The sequence below is a fragment of the Lutjanus erythropterus genome, chromosome 7 (assembly GCF_056507025.1).
Source record: "Lutjanus erythropterus isolate fLutEry1 chromosome 7, fLutEry1.hap2, whole genome shotgun sequence".
Lineage (NCBI taxonomy): Eukaryota > Metazoa > Chordata > Actinopteri > Lutjaniformes > Lutjanidae > Lutjanus > Lutjanus erythropterus.
The window spans coordinates 19,352,191-19,375,017 of record NC_139323.1 but is presented as its reverse complement, the minus strand read 5'-3'; the positions used below and the strand labels follow the sequence as shown (position 1 = coordinate 19,375,017).

The window sequence follows — 22,827 nt, the reverse complement described above, 5'->3', positions numbered from 1 at the left end:
AACAATTTCAACAAATAAATTATTATAATAATAATATGTCCATATTCAACAGTTGGCTCAAAACAAATGTCAAATGTGGTGCATTTTCTGCTGTTTCTAGACTAACAAGGCAGGCCAAATCAAACGGTTAAACAACCTGTAAGCACTGGAGAAATGGTACACAACACATACATTACTAATTTTTTAACCGGTTAAATTTTAAATGCTGATTAATCAATGAATGATTAATCATTCACACCCCTACTTAATATGGAAATGCACAAATAAAGTACCACGAAATTGGCATTTGAATAAAAGTACTTACATTCCCCCACTGTCAGATGGACATACTGTGTAAACGATTTGTGTATAATATCTTAAGAATTTAATATACTATTGATTGTATCTTTTCTCTTGCATTTTGTCTTGGACTCTCAAGAACCTAAGAGATAAATAACTGAAGAAAAACTCACTTCTTAAATACCGTGGAATGCATTATTGTGTTTTCTAATCAACAGTCTCAATGAAACGTGACAGGAGTGAACTGAACACCTTTCCATTGAGTACACGGACGCTCAAGAATGCACAGTGGCAGCATCAAAGCTCCCAAACTGTTGCTAACGCTACAGAGCTACGTTCCCATCATACCTTTATTACATTCCTCTCCATAATGTCATGCTGTTTACATACAGCCAGACGCTTCATTTTAGCCCAGAGTGGAGAGCTCTTGCTGAGGCTGGCTGCCGAATTGAGCTATGTTGTTACTTGCAAGGTTGTATTCAAATACTAGGGCCCTGGTTGTTGCACTCAGCTGTAAGCGTAGTGGGAAAAAAAGTGAGATGCTAAATGAAAAGAGGACGTTTGAGAGGAGAGAATGAAAGGGGGGAGAGAGTGAAAAAGAGAAACGAAGAGTAATGACAGAGAGGTGGAGAGGCTGATGGGAGAGATGGAGGGAGAATTAATAAGGAGAGAAAGACAGGAATTGAGTTAAAAAGATGGGGAGGGCTGAGGTGAGGTGTAATGATGGAGAGGTGACGAGAGAGGCTGATGAGAGATGGAGGGAGAGAACGGGAGAACAAAGAGAGATGTCACATATCTTTCATGTTGAGAGGGCTGGAGGAGAGGCAGACATGGAAACACAAAGAGCTGGCTGAAGTATATTTGTGTGTGCGTGTGTACTTTAAAGTATGCATGTGTGTGTTTTCAGGTGTGTGCATACTTGTGTGAAGTACATATGCATTTTTACATGTGAAAGAGATTCCAGCCAATGATTGTGTCTCTTTCTGTGTGCAGGAAACGCTTTTTTGTGTGCCTGTCCATGAGAGAAATAAAAAAAGAAAGAAGAGCGAAATATACACAGCGGAGGTTTGCTCGGCTGGGAGAGAGTAAGGACAAAATATAGATATAGCACTCAACAAGGACAAGCCAGAGCTAATATACAAAGTGAGCGAGCCAAGCAGAAAATGGCAATAGGGAGAGAGAAAGCGTGAAATCGAGAGAGAACATAAAGGAGAAATGTGATTGATAGAAATGACTTAAAAGAGGAAGAATAAGAGAGTAAAGAAAGAGACTGAGTGTAAAAGAGATGAAAATGATACAGCAGATAGATAACAACAAGGGAAGATAAGAGAGAGAAACAGTACAGTAGCAGTGAGAGGAGAGGAGGAAAGAAAGTAAAAATGACGGGAAAACGATAATTGGCAAGAATGACAGAAAAGGTGTTGACAAGAGAGAGTGAGAGAAAATACACTGAAGGACGAAGGTGACAAAGGAGAGGCAGGACAAGAGGGTGACAGCAGAGGAATAGCACCAACTAAAGCATAGATAGCATGTGTAAGCAGGTTTTCTTTTACACACAACCTGGGAAACCAGGTAAGAATAGCAAATTGACTCATTTCCCACTGCTAATTAAGTCGTTTTTTTGGGTACTTAGAGTTTCTTAGATATTTTTAGTAGTTTTTCAAGTCTGTACTTTTACTCATACTTAAGTATGCATTACAAGATGTAATCTCTTTAGTTACTTTTAAAACCATAGTTAAGTACAATTTGAATTAATATCCAAACCTTCCATCTGCATTTTAGTAGCCAATCATGTGATGTGATCGCAAACAAGCCAATGAAAACAATGACATACAAAACAAAACAAAAAACAAAATGCTGTGGCAGCACACGTTTGGAGTAAGGACATAAATGATTAATGATTAGTCATCAACTGATTAATTGCTGTTAAGAATTTAAGCAATTAAAAATGTGTTCTTGGATTATTGATGATTAATCAGTTGTGAGTGTTTTGTATTATTTGTTAAAGAAAACACAAAATTTGCAACCCTAGTTTGGAGAGGTGACAGTGACAACCGTTAAAAGTGACTAATATTCTGTGTACTTTCTGAGATGAATACTTTGTTCTTTTATTTTGACACCGGTACTTTTACTTGTAATTGAGTAATGTTTTATCAATGTAGCAATGCTTGTACTTGAGTACTCCTTCCACCCTTGCAATCTGGTACCAGTTTTTCTCCCCATTTTTTTTATGTAAGGTAACCTCTGTAAATCATTGTGTAAAGCAAGTTTACAAAAATAAAACTCAAACACCAAGAATTCAACAGTTTCTCACACCCAAATATAATATATACTAGGGTGAAAAACTGACATTGCTACTGAAGCAGCAAAATATGTCAGAGTATGTCACAGCCTCAGGGAAAACCAGTGAAACAACACATGAAACTACTGAACTCCTTCAAAATCAGCCTTTTTGATTTTTATTTGATCTTTTTTTCTTTTATAGATCTCACCACAACAGTTTCTCATTATGTATTCTTTTTTAATGATTAGTCTGCACTCATTTGGTTAGTAGTAATAATGTCACTGCATAGTGTGTCGTGGAAACAACTTATTTTCTCTTTTTAATTCTGAAATATTACACTTATACTGTAAAGCCTGTACAATGTGACCTGGCAGTGCTCTACTTAATTATGTTCATGCCAATAAAGCACATTTGAATTTAGATAGAGAGGTACATGCATGGGTAGAGACACACAGACAAAGATAGCAGGCAAGTAAAATGAGACAGGAAATAGAGAGATAGACTGAAATGGAGAGCGAAAGAACGTCTGACAGCTAGAAAAAGAAGGAGGGGAATAACTAGAGAGAGAAGGAGGGCTGATAGAAAAGACGGACTGACAGCCTCTGAAAGATAGAGATAGGAGTGAGAGGGAGGGACTGAATGAGATGGGGAATAAATGGAGAGAGAGGAGAGAGCGACAGAGCGAAAATGAGCAAGAGAATACAGAGAGGAAGAGAGACAGAGAGCAGTGTCTCGCTCTCATCAGTCAGAGCGTTGCTCATCCGGCGGCAGAGGCTGCCTTTGTCACCATGACAGATCCTCGCTGTCTGTATGCCGCTCGCCACCAACACTATTACAGCACATTACTGATGTACACACACGCACGCAGAGGAGAGAGAACAACACATTTAGCAAGCACTCACATACATGCAGAGGTGGTAGCACAAGGTTTTTAGCAAGTACACAGAAACAGGTATGTTTAGTATGCTGGTGGCAGATAAACAAAGATACACAAAACATGTACACACGCAGGCATCCAGACATGCTTAACATAAATATGTTGTGTTATTGATCAGATGACTTGGACTTACTATCTAGTGGCAACTAATGATTATTTACATTATTAATTTGTCTATAAATTTTCCTACTGATTATTTTTCCATTAATTAATTGGTCTATAAAATGTCAGACAGTAGACCAAGCAGTTAGTCTACTGTAAACCTGTCGTATCTGCTTGGATTCATCTTCTTCTTTCTTCTTCTTCTTATGCTCTAAAAGTATCTGGGTCTCTAAAACCATATCAGCTACAGTGTTGGTTGTCAGAGCAGAAGGATTCAAGTTTAGCAGGGACATTGTATGGTGGCAGTCAATGTACAGTTTGCCAATAAATAAACACTGCAGATAAAGTCCAAGAAGCTTCCATGTCTTGCTTCTCAGCTGCTGGGTAAAGTGACAGGAAAGTCTGTGGGATCTCTTCTCTGGAACCATGTCATTGTGCTTGGACCCTGTCAATTGCTGCTTGTAGCTATAAGTCAGATGTTTGGTTGTTGTGTCCAACAGTTCAGGATCCGCAAATATTCACATTTGAGAAGTGGGTGCTCGTGAAAGTTTGGCATTTTTGTACAAAGAGTGACAGAATGTCAGAAGAAGTTAGACTTTTAACCACATTCGACAGTGATCACTGTGTCCTGGAGTGCACCTGTTACAGATGTTATACTGTTATACTGTTATAGTGACCAAAATTATCACACACTGAAGTAATTTCATCAAGTTCTATATAGAAAACATCTCAACAGCTTGAAATGGCAAACAAACCCACATTACATCTCTGAGACTGTTGCTAACTTTGATGACTTCTGGACAGTAATTTGCTGTGAGGCTTTCAGAGTGCGGTAATCAAACATGGTTTTAATGATAATTAAAATTTGATACAGTCATAATAATCACAACGTCACTCAATACACCACTGCAGTAAAGTGAAAAGTTAAATTACTGGCCTGTGTGCTTGCATTTGGATTGTAATGTGTTCTGCATGCATGTTCATCTTTCATGTTACATTACATGTTTTCCCTTTGCCCAGATAAGAAGCACACAGTGCACAAGCATTCACAACAGTCTCATTAAGCTGATGGGCACCATACAGGCAAACAAACACACATACATACACACAAACACAGAAGCAGAAATACAAGATACAACACACACACACAAAGTCATGTGGCAGCCGTGCACAGACACAAATAGTAAACTACTGTAACTGTAAAATTCCCTCACTCATAAACACACATGCCAAGACAGTGATCGCACATAACACAGACATAAATACCTCATTATCTATACATGCACACACTGTTGTTCTACACACACACACACACGCACACACACAGACTCTCTCTCTTTCCCATCTTTCCACTGTCTTTTCTTGCTTTCATTAAGCCACACTGACAAACAGCAGCATATGCAGCTACACTGAGCAACAGATGTTCAATGGGAGATATTGTGTAAGACTGAATGTTAATGTGTGCTGTGTGTAAAATACTAACGAAGCTCTGTCATTTGTTTTTGTCTTCATAGTACTATGAAATGTCCTACGGTCTCAACATTGAGATGCACAAACAGGTAAGAAAGACTGTATTCAATTTTTTTTGTTGTTTTCTGTGTGGAATACACATTTATTGAGTAGGTGGTGGAGGTGAATGTGTTATTTTACACGCACAAACATTGTTTGCCAGTGTGTCATCTTGTGTGGGTGGGCTTCTACTATATTTTCTTGTTCCTGTGCTCTCTTTATTTTTTCTGTTTACGCTAAGTGACATCCATGAATGTAAATAAGGTGGACAAATTATTAGAAACATTCTGTAAATGCAATACCACTACAAAGTCTAGGCTCAAAATGTATCACAGCTTTGGGTCTTCTTCGTACATGTGTTTTGTATTTTTCTGGTCATTCACTGTATACTGTGTTGGCAGGATAAAACAGGATCTGTTCCAGCTTAAAGATGATGAGCAGGAAAAAAAAAAGCAGTGACTCATTTAGTAAAAAAGAAAAAAAAAAGTACGATCAGAAACAGGGCAGTGGAATTAATAATGATTTTTATTGAAGGACTTTTTTCCATTTCTTTTATTTGCTAGAATAATAATGAGTCAGCAAGAATAACAAGTGGTTTCAACACTGAGCAATGGAAGGGTGATTTTATTGGTTTTAATAAGGGTCACTACCTCTTTGTCCCTCTGTATGGAATATAAACAAAAGTGCTGCTACATGAAACAAGTGTCTGTTTATTTCCTGCACAATTATCATATCCCTATTACAGTCAGTTTTTTCTCCACCAGGGGCTCTGTACAAGTTAGAAAAGATATATGCCAGGGACCCCCTCATGTATGTCCCTTGAATTAATTTTATGTAGCTTTTAAGTTACAGGAAGGAGAGAATATAGAATATGAGAGCAATAGAAAATATAAAATAGGCCTAATAAAATCATAAAAGGAACGTTAATAGGCCTGGTCTGGAGCTTGAATATTATAGAGAAAACTGATTTTCACCATTAATGGGTGATGTGTGGGCGATGCATGCTTGACTGGCGGGAGGGATGTTTATGTTTATGTAACCCTAACTTCTCACGGACCCCCTGGCAGAGTGCCACAGATCCCTAAGGGTCCCTGGGGCCCTATTTGGGAACCACCGCCCTATTGATATTTATCAGTATTTATTTGCTGTTCGTTGACAGTCTCTGCTTCAGTTATTATCAAACAAAACAAGCAATGTCTTCTGTAGGTGAGAGGAGAAACAATTACTGAAGTGAGAATAGTAATACTATTAAACTGGCTGCTACAGATGGTAACCATAGCGATGGCAAATGTATGTTTAACAGGACTGGTGGTGACAGACTGAGGTTAACTGACACTATATGTCGACAAGGCTTGGCTGTTATCTACAGCATGGGAGAGTGAGGAATGGTGTGTGAAATCTAAACAATGTAAAGACCAAATACCAGGTAGAAGGTGTTAAAAGGTCGGTGTAGATTGTATCCTTTCATTTTATCCTCACCGAGATTTGGTTTTCTTGAATGAAGACGTGTCTCTGATGAGCAGCATGTGCTCTCAGGAGCCGGTGACTGCTTGTCAGTCCTCACACTTGCTGCTTATTCGCTGTCTGGGTCACACTGCAGGAAAAGGAGACAGTCAAATTGCAGATAGAAAGGGGGGGGGGGGGCAGGCAGACAGTCAGATAAATGTCCAGCAAGACAGACAGACAGATATGAGATCTGTTCCTCTCTGTTGACAGACCTCCATGCAGATAGACAGAATCATTATCCAGTTGAGTGGCATCTTCCTTTAAGGTGCCTAGCTGTGTCTCCCCCTCTCTCTTAATCTATCTACCTGTCATGCTAACTTGCTCTATGCGCTCAACTCAGGCACTGTCATGGAAGACAAGAGGGGATTTTTTTTTCTTCCCACATTTTACAATGAGTACCCAGCATGCATTTTGAAAGCAGCTCATTGTTTGAAACAATCTCTGAAAACGCCTTCAAATGAAAGCCTCTGCACTTTAACCTCATAATCATTGTGTCATTTCAGCAGCAAGGTAATTATAGCACAGAGACATCAAACAGTGGGTTTCTGTCCAAATACTTGCAGTGCAGTGTACATACTTTACTCCAGACTCCAGTACTGGCTGATGTTCTGTCCAATGGTTGAAGTTAGGGATGATGCATGATGAGTTTAAGAGCCAAACGGGACATATTTTAATTAATCAGCAAAAGCTATGCTGAATCCCAATCAGGATCCTTTGTTTATGGTAACATGTTGTGTTCCAGGTGAAACTGCTGTCAAAAAACCCTCATTCTGTTACGACACTGGAACTTACCTTAATTTTGCATTGTTCTCAGCAACAAAGCAGCGTGAACAAATATATAACAGACAGCAGTATCCACATGTCACCAAGCCTCTTTTTCTTATTTTATAGTAAAATGTTGCAAATGTGCAATCCCTCAGAAGTGCTGTTGTTGGTTGAAAGCTGCATTTGTACCTCAGTATCAAGTCTGTCCAAACACTTTTGCTCTTACAGATCCAGACTAACACATTGAAACCACACAAACACAGGTTGCTACACAGGTAAATTAGGTCGCCAATCAACATTAATTGAAGCATAAAAAATTGATTTTAGATGAATGAGATGTAAACACATGTATAAACATTCAACATGTTGTTGCCATTAAATTGTATGTATATGACAGGGTTGTTTGTTATTTTTTTTTTACCTGAAAATAAACAAACATTGTCATTGGTTCTTTAGATCACCTTGCTACTGTATAAATTAGCTCAGATCCCAGTTTCATGTGAGCTGTCTAGGATTGTATGAGATGGCTGGGTTGTTGTTTTCATACAAGTATTCAAGACTTAAAATCTGAAAAATCAGCTTCATATTATCCAGATATGATATGATTGTAATGTCTGAGGAAGCATCTGTAGGTATAGGTGAGGAAATTCAGTGTGTACTGGAGAACTTTACATGATTTAAGATGCTAATGCTAACCATTACATCTGGAAGATTACAGATTTTCACACCTTGATATAAGGTAATATTTCATTTAAATCTGAACAAGATATGGAACATGTCAGCCTAACCCTTATAGCTCCAGACTGCCCTTGTGTTCTTTTTTTCTCTGTCAAATTGAACTTATTTAAAATGTTGTGTTTGAAGCTGAAATTGTTTGAAACTGTCCCCTCTGCTCTTCATGTTTTATTCTGGATTCTTCCAAGAGATCCAAATTCAGCCCAGTCTCATGGAACAAAGATGTGAATCACATTCAAAGGCAAGAAACCTCAAAGAGACTTTATGTTGTAGTTGTTGTGTTGTTAAAAAAGACATGTGGACAATAAAAGTGACTGATAGATGTGATAGATTGATTCCTGAAGGCCATGGCAGACACAGCTATTGACAGAGCAGTAATCAGGAAGAGGGGGAGAAAGACAGACCAACAAAATGAGAGAGAGACGAAAGACTAAATTAACCAAAAAGGAAGGACTATTGAGTTGGGACTGATCTGATCCATTGTAGGTATCATGTGCAGATAGTGCCGTAATTCACCATAGCCTGATGTTTTTATGAATTTTTAAATACATAACAACGCAATTTTTAGCCCGTAGCTGAAATGTGGTAGCTGAAATGTCTAGTAACAGCTGGCTAACTCAACATGTCCTTAGTTTGGAGATATTTTAGTCTTGAAACAGGAAAAAAAAAGAAAGCAACTTGTAATGTGTTAGATCATTGGCATCGGCAGATATCCAAATTAAGGTATCGGATTGAAACTGAAAAAAAACGGATTAGTGCATCTATAACAGAGGATTAAAAATTCTTTTAGTTTAGTTCACAAGTCATTTCATACTAAAAGAAGCTGAACTACAGCACAGATATGGGAATAATACTTTCTTCTCACTGTATTTCAGGTTGGTATGAATTAATAATGCCACTGTGTTTTATAAAAATAGTGATTAGGTCTCGACACCTGTAGTCATTTATCGTCGCTTTTCATAATGTCAGTGAACATAAAGTGGCACTTTATTGTTCTCCAACAGGGAAATTTAAGATTTAAATAATGATACTTAAAATAAATGAAGCATGAATTTGGTTAATGCAATTTCTTTCTTCTCTGAAAAATCTAATTAGGAGTTTCAGATAGTTAAAAATTAACATTTGGCTCACAAAAAGTAAAAAAGTTTTTGAATTCCGTTGAGCCAAACCACCATGCAAAATGCAGAGAAAGTCCTGCTTTAATTACAAGAAGAGAAACTATTACCCAACAGTGTAGATGAATGGAGGAAATGAACAGATATAAAGGGAGATAGAAGGAGAGACATGAAGAGAGAACAGAGAGAGAGAGAGAGAGAGAGAGATGCTTGGCAATAAAGCGAGGCAGGACTGGACTGTCAGCTCGTGTCGCCAAAAAGAAGAAATGGACTGTGGTGCTGGCTGCACCTCTGAGAGATGGACAGAGAAGTGGGAGGATGAGGAGGAGGAGGGGAATAGATGGGGAAGATGACAGAGGGAGGCCAAGGAGAGAAGAGCGTTGAAAATAGTAAGAGAGGAAAGAGAGAGGGGGAGAAAGGGTTGGTGGAGTGGAAGACTGAAAGAGACCAAAGAGCTACAGGACTTCCTAAAAGTGCTTTGCACTCTGTGTTGTCATTGGCTGGCATTGCATCGTCTTTTCATTTTTGTGGATAAGCCAGCAGAACCGTAACATGTAAAGTTATTTATTAAGCTAATCTTTACCTTAACACTAAGATTAAACGTGTAAGAGATCTTCCGCCTTACTGTAACATTTTTGTTGTGATCATCGATTTACTCTTTTTCCATACACCTGAGCTGGCCTGGCTTGACTCAGTTTGACTCAGCATGTCGGCCCACTCGGCAGGGATTTGCATCTCCAAGGCTTTGTCTGTCAAATTAGATTTGAACATGTTAACTAAAATCACAATTTATACAAAAGTCTGTTTACAAAACTCTTTAACAAAATAAATTTTTTTGTCCTCACTCAAAAATAGTAGGCTAATTAGCTGTCCACACTTCTGTGACCTCCTAAGCTTTGTGATAATGAATCATTATTATTCTTTTGGACGAAGATGAGTGTGTATAAACCTGCTCTATTTGGTTGTTAAAAGATGACAATTATAAGACAATTATAACTTAAGTTTTGACAATAATGCATGAATCATGAATGTTTTGGTTTGTGTGCGGGCTCAGCTTTTCTTAGGTAAGAATAGAGGAGTTCCAAGGAAAAACGGTTTGAAAACTGTCTTAACCGATATGCACTTTTCTTGGGTCTATAAATGTTTAATTTCCTATCAATTCTTCACAATAAATGTCTCTTGTTATTTTGTTGTTTATTTATTGTGAAGCAGTGAAGTTAGGAGATGTTATTTTTCATCACCAGTAACTTTACATGAGTTCTATCCAGCCACAAGCAACATGAAGCTGTAAAATGAGGCAGAACTTAGAAACTACAAAAGTACTGAGAGGTGAACACACAGAGACTTTTCAAAAGATCTTCCTCTCTGGTCTCCTGCACACACGAGTTGAGTCTTGTAACATACCCTTTTTTGGGGGAGAAGTGGGGTCGGCTGCGCTGTGGTCCCACTCCAGGGATGGTCCATCTCGGCCACGAGTCAACAACAGCTTGGAGCATTAGAAGAAGCAATGGAAATGCAAATGAATACAGCATGTTTTGCGCTCAGTGCTCAGCACTCAGTGTGGCCACAATTACAATGGAAAAAACTCATTAGATTTTTACTCCTTGTAGTGCTGGTACGTCTTCAACTGCGAACAGACTTGCCTGCAGATTTTAAATGAATTTAATTTCCAGACTGTTGGTTAATTCTCAAATTGACCATCATAACTTGATACTGGAAATATGTACACCTAAACAGTGCTAAAATATATTATAATTTAGAAAGACTAAATTAACAAAAAACTAAACTAGTAAAAACTTACTGAGATGGGGTCTGTATTCTGATATCAATGTAAATTAGATTCTTCCATCAATAGATACCTAAATGGGCTTACAAGGCAGACTATCAATTTCCATGTACAGGTGTGAGGCCAAATATAAATTTATAGGAAAACATGACTAGTATAATCTGCATGCCTTCATACTTGGCATACATTAATTAAGCTGATCTTATATTGTATGCAGGTAGCTCACTTAAGCCTGCACTACCACATCCTGCAAAACCTGGCTCATCTGGGTGAAATACCAAGTATTTACAGAGTCCGAAAAAGCTACTGTCAGGCACATAAGTGCAAAAAGGGGAGAAAGAAAATTAAGAAAGAAAGGCCTGGTGTCAGGAACCAGTGAACAAGGCTCTGAGAAGAGTGAGTAAGGGCACTGTGAGGTAAAGGAAAGCTAGAAAAAAATATATGTTTGAGCAACAGGGAGAAAAAGAGCATATGTGGAGAAAAAAATTATTCAGAGAGAAAAACAAGGGAGATGGTAAAAAGGTTTAACAGGAGAGCCAGTGAGAGAGAAATATGAGGCAGATAGTAAAAGAGAACTTACAGTATCAGAGATAGAGAAGGAAACAGAAGTGGAAATTGACAGAAATAGAATAAAAAGAAGAAGGAAGGGAGAGTGTGAGCGTGATAGAATATAAAATGAAGGAACTGGTATAAAAAAAAGGATATCAGAGAGACGTTGATGGAAAAAAGAGATAGCATAAGGAATCTGAGAGAAAAAGGAGAGTCGATGAGGATAAAGCACAAAAGGAGAGGTTGTGGAGTGGAGGGTGTTACAAAGGAAGAGGGGCTGGAAAAGTGAGTGGGATAGTTTGAAAAAAGTAAGAGTAAGATAATTTAGAAAAATGAGGACTTTGAAGATAGAAGAGACTGCAGGAAGAAGAGAGAGCACGGTGAAGAAAAAGGCAGTTAAGAGAGTAAAGGAGATAGAGAAACAGGGAAAAAAAAAGGCGAGATGGCGGGGAGAGCTAATGTTGGAAAAAGTGTGAGAGCGGGGATGAGAGGAAAAGAGGGGATAGAGATTAATTGAACGGATGAAAGAGGAGAGGGTAAACAGGAAGGATGGAGCCTTAGAAGAGACAGATAAAGACCTCAGAGAACAGATGAGGGGGAGAGAAAAGAGATGGAGATGAAAATTAGAGCCAAGAAAAGAAAAGCAACGGAGGGAAAAGGGAAGAAAAAAGGGAGGGAGGGCAGTCAGAGAGAAAGACGGAGATAGGAAGAGAGAGACATCAAGGGAGGGAGGGGAGCTTTGAGCCGCAGTGAGAAATAATGAATCATGAATAGATTTAACAGTATCTGCTCTTATTTCCTCTCCTCCTCCTCCTCCTCTTTCTCCCCCTCCAGCTTCCTCCTAACATCCTGTCGAGATCACTGCTATTGCCTCTCTCCCCTCTCTGTCTCTCCCTCCAGCACACGCTCTGTCATTATCAGTGGCGGGGCCATCTCATGTCCCGGCATTAATTGAGCTGTAACAGTCATCCCGTGCCTTCCTACCCTTCCTTTTAGCCTCTTTGCTTTTTTTTCTCCCTCTCTCTTTCACTCTTTAAGATTGGGTTGCACCAGCAAAGATTAATTTAACCTGCGATCAGTTCTAATCAGGGTTTAAAATAAGTAAATCCATATTTGAAATTAAGCAGAGCTCTGTAACACAGTTTAAAAAAACTAATCTCTGTCTAGTAAATCCAAGTTTAGTGATGTAAACTGGAATCAAATTGAGTTTAATCAATATGGAGACGCTTGCTTGCTCAAAATTAAAATAGATAAATAAATACAAAATAGATTTGAAAGCTGTCAGGGCCTAGTAATTATAAAAGAAAAGGGGGGAAATCATTAACTTTTGGCTGTGCTGTATTCCTTAAAAAACATTGCTTTGTTTGCTAGCTCGTTAAGAAGTGATTTAAATGTTATATTGTTCGCAAGCTTTGCTAAAAGTTAGTAAGCCTAGTTAACCTGCTCATGATGCCTCAGCAGAGAATTTCTCCTTCTATGAGAAAAACTTGTTGGCTGATTTATCAACTGGAATGAAAAAAGAAAATACATCATAAAACTCAGCTGGGTTGAGTCTGTCCCTTAACTTTCTTCAAGGAACTTGATTATTTGCTCAAAGGTAGCTATTTTAAAATGTACAGTAAACTTCCTCAAGTGTAACTTTAAAGTCCATACTGTTAGAGTTTTAACTGAAGTTTTAAGTTGTGGTGCAACAGAATTAAATTTAATCTCAGTTTAGAGTAAAAACAAAACTGAGGTTTAAAGAGAGGATTAAATTTAATCTTCCTTAAATTTAAGATAGTTTAAAAGCTTGTTCCAACATAAATGAAAGTTATACCATGAGTTAACGTGGTTTGAAAAGCAACTCTCATCGGTGTAACCCAGGCTAAATCTTCACCTCCCTCCTCTCCTCTTCTCTTTCATTATCTTGATCTTTCTCGTTTCCTTTCTGCTTCTCTCCCTTCCTCTCTGTGTCTTCTCTCTGCTTTTCTCTTTCTCAGATGATTATATCTGAACTATATGAAGGCAGAGAAAAGATAACATCTCCGCCCCCTCCTCCTCCTCCTCCTTTTCCCCCTCCTCCTCCTCCTCCTCCTCCTCCTCCTTCTCTTCCTTGTCTAAGCCGTATGGATGCATTGAAACACACGCACATGCACGCACACGCTGTCACATTATCTCACTTGGTTCACTTCCATTATCATATCATATCATATCATATATATACTAGCTGTATCCCCTGGAGGAGCGAGGAAGGCTATAAGGACTTTACACTGCTCTCTGTGGTTGTTCTGTATTCATTGATATAGCACTTCTGGGGCCTGGATAGTTATTGCCTGTGTCCCCCGCTATGTGCAGATGCACAACATGTATATTCAGTGACTTTGTAACTCCGTTATATACTGTGAGCTCACAGTGGTCGGCACAGGGCAGAGTACAGATGTGATGCTGCGCTGCATGTGTTGTTGTGAGGTGTGAGGTGAATGGATTGAAGCAGGTTTTGTATTGACAGCTGATTCCAGCAGCAGGACAACAGGATGATGGCGGGAGGTGAGGAAGAAGAATAGCCTCTTTGTTAGACATGTGTCCCGCAAGAGCTTGTGACCGCCGAGTGCAGCCTGGGAAAATATGAAAATATGGAAGGCAGGAAGTGAATGAAATATTCCTTTCCTTCCATCAGCAGCCAACTTCAAAGGGCCATTAAACAAAGCACAGCGCTGCTCAGAACTGCTCAGTGTTAGTAAGATACAACCACAGCAGCACTAAACATCCTTCTCTACAGTCCTGATTTCAAAAGAGTTGGAATGCTCTGTGAAACGTAAATAAAAACAGAATGCAAACATTTACAAATGAACTGTGTTTACTGAAAATGGTTTTACAAAGTGTTTTCAAGCCCATGTATTAACATCCTTTATACAATCGTGTTTCACAGTGGTGAACCTCACCCCATCCTTGTTGTGAATGACTGAACCTTTTGAGGATGTTCCTTTAATACCCATCCGTGATACTATCACCTGTTACCAATGAACTGGGTTACTAGTTCCAAACTGGTGGCTTTTTTTGAGCATTACACAACTTTATAAGTCTTTGTTGCCCAACTTGTTTGAAAGGTGATGCTGGCATCAACTTCAGAATAAGCATACATTTATAAAATTGAGTGAAGTTGATGAGGTAAAATATGAAATATATTGTCTTTGTCCTGTTTTCAAAGGAGATTATATCAAAAAGGTTTTAGGTAAAAGGTAAAAGTCTTCACAGGTCCAAGATTTTGATCAAAAATCTACCCAAACTTGGTGTGCATGAAAGTAATCTTGAGGAAAAAGAAGCAAATGTGACAAAAATGGTAAATCTGAATCTGAATAGTATAAATAGACACACCAAGAGAATGCATTTTTGTCCTGTGATGCTTGCACTGGACATGATCAAGGGCTGATAGTGAGCCCACTTTAATCTGCTCAGGTATTAAACACATAACTCACCCATTTTGCAGAGTTAGAGATAGGGCTGGTTATTATTACAATACCAGTACCAATACAAGTATCCTTACAATGACACAGATACCAACAGAGTCCCTAATTTGAGACTGTTTTCAGAGGTTCCTTTTTTTGAAGAAGAAGAATTCTTGATTGGCTACAAGTAAGTGATTATTTGTTTTGTCACTATTCGAGAAAATGATTTATATTGCACATGTAAGTCATTGTGACTGTTTTCAAGTGCAGTGGGCCTTCTTGTTCACCGTCTCAGTGACATGCTTAGAGATTGATATTTCCCTCACTGTCCAGTTAGTTTTGTTTCACCTGTTGAGGCAGGACAGTTTACCCTATCGTCAGTCTTATTGGTGCATAACATTTTGTGATATCACATAATTCCCGGTATGACTCCGCCCAACTCCAGCTGTTCAGCCAGAGTAATTAAAGGCACCTGTGTGGGAGGGGAACGCCTTTAATTTATGAGAATATGGAAATTGTTATTACATGTAGTTAGTTGTGCAGCTATATCAGAAGTTGTTCCACTATATTAAAGTACATACAGTGGCCATATCAGCCATCTGTTTGTATGCACAGGTACTGTATGATGCACATCATTTTACTTCCTGCCCTTGCAAAGGAAAATTACCTTGGACCTATAAATGGTAACTTATCTCTTTCTTCCATCTTGCAGTGAACTATGTGTTTTGACGTGTGCACATATACTGTGCATCTTCATAGTTTCAATATGGTAATGGGTGATTTTAGCAGTAGTGTCCATTATTTCTTTCCTGAGATGGTGTCCCCCAGTACACCCCTGGGGCCAGCAGGGAGACTACTATAGCAGCATTTCAATAACAGCCGAGGAAAGTGTTTCTAAACGACTGAGATGGGACCTGGCAGTGCATCACAAAAAAGATGACCTTACACTGCTAGCGTGGATACACCAAACTCATTTCCTATCAGAAATAAACATCTCATATTAGTGTCTTAATCATAGCTGGAAAGGGAACAGCGGTACATGAAAAACACATGGCCTTAATGTTGCATCATTCATTTATTCTCCTCCTCAGCAGAGACTGTACAATCATATCACTGGGAGCAGGAAAATCCTCCAATTTGGATGACTCAGTGTTGTTAATTCATTATGATTATCCATGTACAACCATTACCGCTTTTAGGTGTGTATAAATGTCTCCCTGATTTATTTAGAAATCGATATCCCAAGGAACCAAGCAGCAGCCTGTCTGAGTCAAGCCTGTGTGGATGCTGATTGAAATATTGTGGGCTCAAAGGTTAAAATCCCTCAAACAAGTTGTGCTTTTTGCATAAGGTTCCACATTGAGCTGTGACACCAATTTAGGTTTGCAGGAGAGATTCTTGATGTTAGGAGGCTGGAATCGCTGCATATTTGTTTGCATTTTAGTAGCCTGATACAGCAGGATGCTAGGCAACAAGGCTTCTGGGCAGCGAGGGTGCTTAATGAGAGATTAGACAGCAAGAACCTGCAGGGGCCTGTGTAGTTGAAAGCTGGGTCACAATTGAATTTTTATAACGGTTCATGCTCCACGATGCTGCCCTTCTAGGTGGTTAGGACACAAACAAACTGTTAATGGCACTGGAGGATGAGAGCAGAGTGCTTAGTTTTTCAAATACTTTAATTTTGCTTTGCAGTTAAACTCAGAAAAATAGAAGACACAGAGGACACAAGAATCCAATATCCTGTTCACAAATCTGAAAAGTACATTACTCACATATTTGCAGAGATAGGTGCAAATGCTCAGACAGCAGTGCTCAAAAAGTTGCATGTAAAAGTCTCATAAAAAATAAAATAACAGTTATAGAAGTACTCTCAGTCCCATCACATTTGACAGTGATGCAAAGACCAGTGATAATGGTGCAGTAAGACATTCTGGACTCTCATTTTCAGGTCATCGAACACTGACATTTTGGAAATGAGACTCCACAATCATCTTACCAACCTATGATTGGCCAAAGTCTCTTGTTTTCTGTCAGGCCACTTGAATTGCTTTATGCTTAAAGGTTATTATTCAACTTTTTTCCAGTAACACCAAAAATAAACTACCCGGACCAGCTATAATGAGGAGAGAAACAGAAAAGGAGGGGAAAAAAATTAAAAATTAGCTTATAGATAGAATTTGTTAAATACTGAAGTGCCCACACATGTATCTATTAATACCAATGATAACTGTATAGTATTGAAAGAAACAATTTAAGCAAGAAACATTTAAAAGTATCAAATATCTGAATGTTGAAAAGCTATCTTTGACAAAATCTTTTAACAGAGGGACAAGTTAGATCCAATAGGAACAAAGGTTTCATACCAAACTTTGTTTTTGAAGGTCAGATTTAATTTATTAAAAGACCACTTGAGTTTTTAAATTTAATACCTGTTTCTCATTGCACCTCATGCTCCGATGAAGACCCTGTGAGCTGAAACATGTTGGTACATCCATGAGTTACTAAGGGATTTTTATATTCACAATCAGCCAATACCATGGACTTCCATCACTAGTACTGGGCTGGACACTCACACTAAGCTGGACACGGACACGGACATGGTTTGTTTTACGTTTATCCAACTACTGGCCCTGACCTTGAAGAGCACCTGATTTTCAATTTTTATATTACCAACATGACAAACAACAAACTTTTTTTTGACCCCATGCAGCAATCCCTAGTTTTTCTTCAGAATTCTGTCTCATTTGGATTAGTATCTGTACGCAGTAATGTCTTAAACTTGGCTGTCTTACCTTTCTTATCCTATTGATCTCTCTTACACATTCCCATGTTTTTGCCCATATTACTTAACATTTTGCAAGATTTAAACCAGTGTTCACAGCGTGTTAAAGACGAGTTGTGAGCAAAGCAAAGTTCTCTTTTTGTTCTTTTACACAAATTTGCCTTGAATTAAATATTCAGTCGGTGAAATCTGGCACCTCAAAAAATTTTGACCATGAATAAAGCCTCATATCTGTAAGTAACTGAGGAAAAGAGTTAAAATTCTTTTACTTTTCAATGTTAAATGTATTTCAAATGTCCTCCATCATAATTTAACAGGCTGACAGGCAGAATGTGTCCTTGTGGTGAGAGAGAGAGAGAGAGAGAGCATCCCATTACTGAAAGGTGTCAGTGTGTCCTTGAACTGATGGTGAACATCTAGCTGGCTACCAATTTTAAGCCATTTAGGATGATAGCATCATGAGTTAAAAGCCTAAAAATGACCAGATAGGAACTGAGTAAGCCAAACATAGAACACCGACATACTGCTTTAATAATGCACATTATACAGCAGAGGGCTCATCAGCTCTACTGTCACCTTTGCAACACCCTGGGTCCTGACCTCCACAATGAGTCACTGAAATTAGTACGATTCAGACACAGCGATTTTATACTACAAAAAGAAAGAAAGAGAACATTGCCATAAGAAGGCCAGGTTCACACAATATAGGCAGGATATAATAAGAATCAGTGTTTGCATATATGTATATAGACTTTACATACTGTATCAGAATGTTAGACAGTGTGGTTCACAGACCAGCCAGGATATTATAGGAAGCTGTGTTTGATAGTCAGGATGCTCGGCAGCCAGACTGTTTCCCCTGTGGACTCCTGAGGACAGATGAAGCAGCTGGCTGTCCTTCCTTCCTGCTCCCTCCTTTCATTTCACCACCACACATATGAGGCTGAGGGTGTGGGTGTGTTTGTGTGTTTTTGTGTGACAGAAAAGAGTAAGTAGCCCAGTCTCTCCTTTTGCACTCCCTGTTATGTGATAGTTCATGTTGTATTGCAAACAGTGTCAGAATTATTGGCATTTTTTAGCAGCCATACGATTAAAAAGGATCTGTGAATCGAGCTGGAAAGAAAGAAGAGGAAAAAAGGCGAAATAAATTGAGAAAATGAATAAAACAGAAACACGGACTGAGGAAGATTAAGACAGAGTACAAACAAGCAGGAGTGGGAGATCACATGAGAGAATGTTTATCTGTTTGTGTTGAATAAAAAAAGTGTGTGTGTGCATGTGCTTATCCTCCCGCCTAATTAGCCCGAGCTGTCTAGCCTTTTTATGCATGTGTGTATGCCCACATGTGTGTGCTGTGTGTGTGTGTGTGTATGTGAGTGTGCACGCATTGGTATATTTGGCTGAAGTTGTGACCTGAATCCTCATTTCATCTGGGAGAGACAGAACGAGAATGGGAGAGAAAAGTGAGGGAAAGAGTGCAGGCGAGAGATGCCTTCATTTTCAACTCACTGCTTTGGTTCATAATAGGATTGGGCTTCTCTCTCTTTCCCCTTTTTCTTTCTCAATCTCACTCTTTCCATCCCCTCTGCCTCATCTTTTTTTCTCTCTGTCATTCCCACCACCCAGTCAGACGATAATCCCATGGTTGTGGTTTGAGTTTTTTCTTCTTCTTCTTTTTTTTTTTTAACTGATTTTATTTAAAGGGCTGGATTAGGGCGAGCCTGCATATGTGGGTCAACCAGAACAGGCTTTGGAGAGGTCAAATGACTTTGTGTGTGTGTGTGTGTTTATGGTATGTGTTTGCTCTCTCTCTGATCAGTGGTGTATGCAGTCCCTCTTTGCACATGTTGTAGCATCTGTGCTCTGTATGTGTGCAGCTTTGATGTCTCTGCCTCCAGTTCCCGCTCATACCGTGTGTGAATGCCTGTGCATACATGTGTAACAGAGCTCATTTGAGAATAATGAGGCATAGAGAGCGGGATGGAGTGTGATATAACCCTTTAGGAATGATAGAAAATAAGTTGAGAGAAGGAAAAACAGTGAGAAGGAAGGAGAGAAAGATGAGATGAGAGAGAAAACGAGTGATTAAATTCCCAGGGAGCTAGCCTTTTAGCGTAATAGCTTTGTCACTCTGGCAGAAGGGCTCTGAGTAGCTACACACGCTGTATTGGCTTATCTGAGTGTCTGCCTGTGTGTGTGTGTGTGTGTGTAGATGTTCATGTATGTGATAGTGGCTGCATGTGCCACCATGTTCTGTGACCAGCGCTTGAACTGGAAAATATTAAGGTGCTATCACCCTGTCGGAGCAGCTGCACAGCATTGCCTTTTCATCTAGGTATGACTGCTACACATCCCTGGTGAAATCTGTTTATGTATTAAAATTCATGAGTAAATTCATGAGGAACATATGTTCAAGTGATTATTTCTTTTAAATAATGAGGTGTAATAGATGTAATTTACAGTGGTTAATTTAATGTACAATATATGGCTGAAGGATAAAATGCTGTTTAGCCAGGCTAGCAGCATGACTCTTACTAAATATTGGATAGATTTCTGTTATTTTGTACATATATATATATATGGTCCTCAGACTAGTGATGCAAGGAAAGGTGTTACAACCATGGGCTCTGTGGTTAATCCATGGGTCAAGTGACCAGGTCATATAAATGAACATTCTTATCAATACCAGATGTGTTGTGGGTGGAAATAGGGTACAGCAAATCTCTAAGCCATTAAGACAGACACTGTGTGTGCATTTAAGCACGAGGCAAAGTAGTGCAACTACTTTGATTGTTTTTTTCCTCAAATTTAAACTTTTTAAATCTTAAAGAAAATACTCATTTATCAATACTACAATCAAGAAATCACCTGGAAAACTTTCACTGCTCAACAAAGGTAATATAGCCTACAGGGCCAGGTCTCTGTATTGAGGAAAATAATACATTTGGATAGCTGGCGGGTGAATGATTTATGCAGATTTGGATAAACAAAGAGCCCATTCACACATCACTACCTCAGAGAATGACTCCAACTTACTTTGCTGATGCACCATCCATAGGTCAAATTCTTCACCATTTTACCCACTACTTTGTTTTATTACCAAACACCTGCAAAATTAAAAACATTACCATCAGCCTCTGCTATACTTTGTGTTTATTGCTATTTAACAAATTTATCATGCTAAGATGGTGAACATGGTAAACTTTATACTTATTAAGCATCAGTTTGTTAGCATTATCTTTGTAGCATGCTGTGGATAGCATCTTAGCATGGACTGCTGCAGATGTTTTACCTCTCTGTTAGCCGATGTCCTCTTCTTTGTTGTGGTATGCTGGGGGAAAACAGCAACACAAGGAATGCCAAGAGACTAAACAAGCTGGTAAAGATGTAGGGATGTGACGATTCACTCATCCATCCGATAGATCAGGCTCTAATGTGTAAGATACGAGTGCATCGATTCAGACGGCCTGTATTGGTAAAAAGCTGAACTTGCATTGGAAAAAAATCAAAGCTGGACGCCTGCTGCCTCGTTCACACAAAACAAGTGCTCCCCCCTCCCTCTCCTGTCTCTCCTCTTCATTTCCTCAAAACAGTCAGTGAAAGAACTGATGCCGCACTGCATCGCACCACCAAACTTTCATTATGCGCAAGTGTGGAATAAGTTTTGGGTTTCATAAGAAAGATGAGAAACACTGCTGCAAATCATTTATGCAAAACGTGTTGGACAGCAGCATACAGAGCCACAAGTCATAATGTCATGTCACTGGGAGAGCAGGTAACACGTCGCATCACTGTTCCTCCACACCCCAATTCAATCAAAACCACAGCACTGTGGCACCACTGTCCCCTTCTTGCTGTCTTGCTGATTTAGTAAACCTATCAGGATTTCTTCTTGCAACCAATAGTACCCTGCAATTATAGCATTATTAGAACTGAAACTTCAAGATTCACACATCGCATCATCCCATATTGCATTGTATTGTGTTGTAGTGTGACAGGGCTGAATCGTATCATACCGCATTGTTAGCGATTTAACAACTTCTAAGATAAATTGTATCGTTGAACATGTATTGAGATACATTGTCTTAGTCAGTGAGATGCACACACCTATAAAGAAGGCTAGCTCCATAGTTGGAGTTGAACTGGACAATCCGGTTCCACACAGGAGGATGAGGAGATGAGGAGGAAGCTGGATGTATCCTGAAAAACCCCTCCCATCCCTTCTATGATGGGCTAGCAAAGATGAAGAGCACGTTCAGCGACAGACTAATCCCCCTCCGGCACACCACAAAGCGCCTTGGCCAGTCCTTTGTGCCAGTAGCCATCAGGCTCCACAACCAAGGCTTGACCCTCACATGAGAGCTTAAAAGATCTGCACTGTCTGCACTGTTTATTACTTACTTTACCTTTACTACTGTATCTGCAGCTTCACATTGACTCATATATTCTTTCATGCTCACATATGCACATTCATATCTATTGACAGAGATTGATAGACTGTTCATATGTATATCCTTTTTTTATTGACAGACTGTACTTATTCATATTCACGAATTCACTCATTCAGAGACTAAGTATAGATATCTAGTGCCAGCTGCTCAACTTTATCTTTATTTTATTTTATTTCTTGTTTATTCTATTACTATTGCTATCATTCTTATTATTATTACTCTTATTATAATCTTGGTTTAGTCTGTACTCCTTCTTTTACTTGTACCTCTCCTGTGATTCATTCTCATTGTTGTTGCTGCTATGACATGAATTTCCCTCTAGGGATTAATAAAGGTTTATCTTCTCTTATGTTCATGTGCTGATGTTAGCATTTACCTTATATCATCGCTGTGCCCAAGTGCAGCCTTCAGAGCTGCTAACATGGCTGTAGTCTTCTTATGTATTAGTTTAATTTAGTTGAAAATATGTCATCAATTGGTCTGAGGAGTAATTATCATAATAACGACTGCCACTGTGTGCAAGGCCATAATCTGTGGGTCATGTTTCCAACAGTGAAGGCAAATGAAATGTCATTTTGAAATATCGTGGGTGACCATGAAGA

At 39.0% G+C, this 22,827-nt stretch overlaps 1 protein-coding gene across 3 annotated transcripts in view; it reads left to right on the top strand.

The window, feature by feature from the left end:
* The window catches only part of tle2b (TLE family member 2, transcriptional corepressor b), a 136,824-nt gene that overhangs the window by 41,139 nt on the left and 72,858 nt on the right, over nt 1–22,827 (top strand). For all 3 annotated transcript variants that reach the window (XM_084723083.1, XM_084723084.1, XM_084723082.1), the window contains exon 4: nt 5,117–5,161. In XM_084723083.1, coding sequence (XP_084579209.1) covers nt 5,117–5,161 — 45 coding nt within the window. The remainder of the gene's footprint in view (nt 1–5,116; nt 5,162–22,827) is intronic.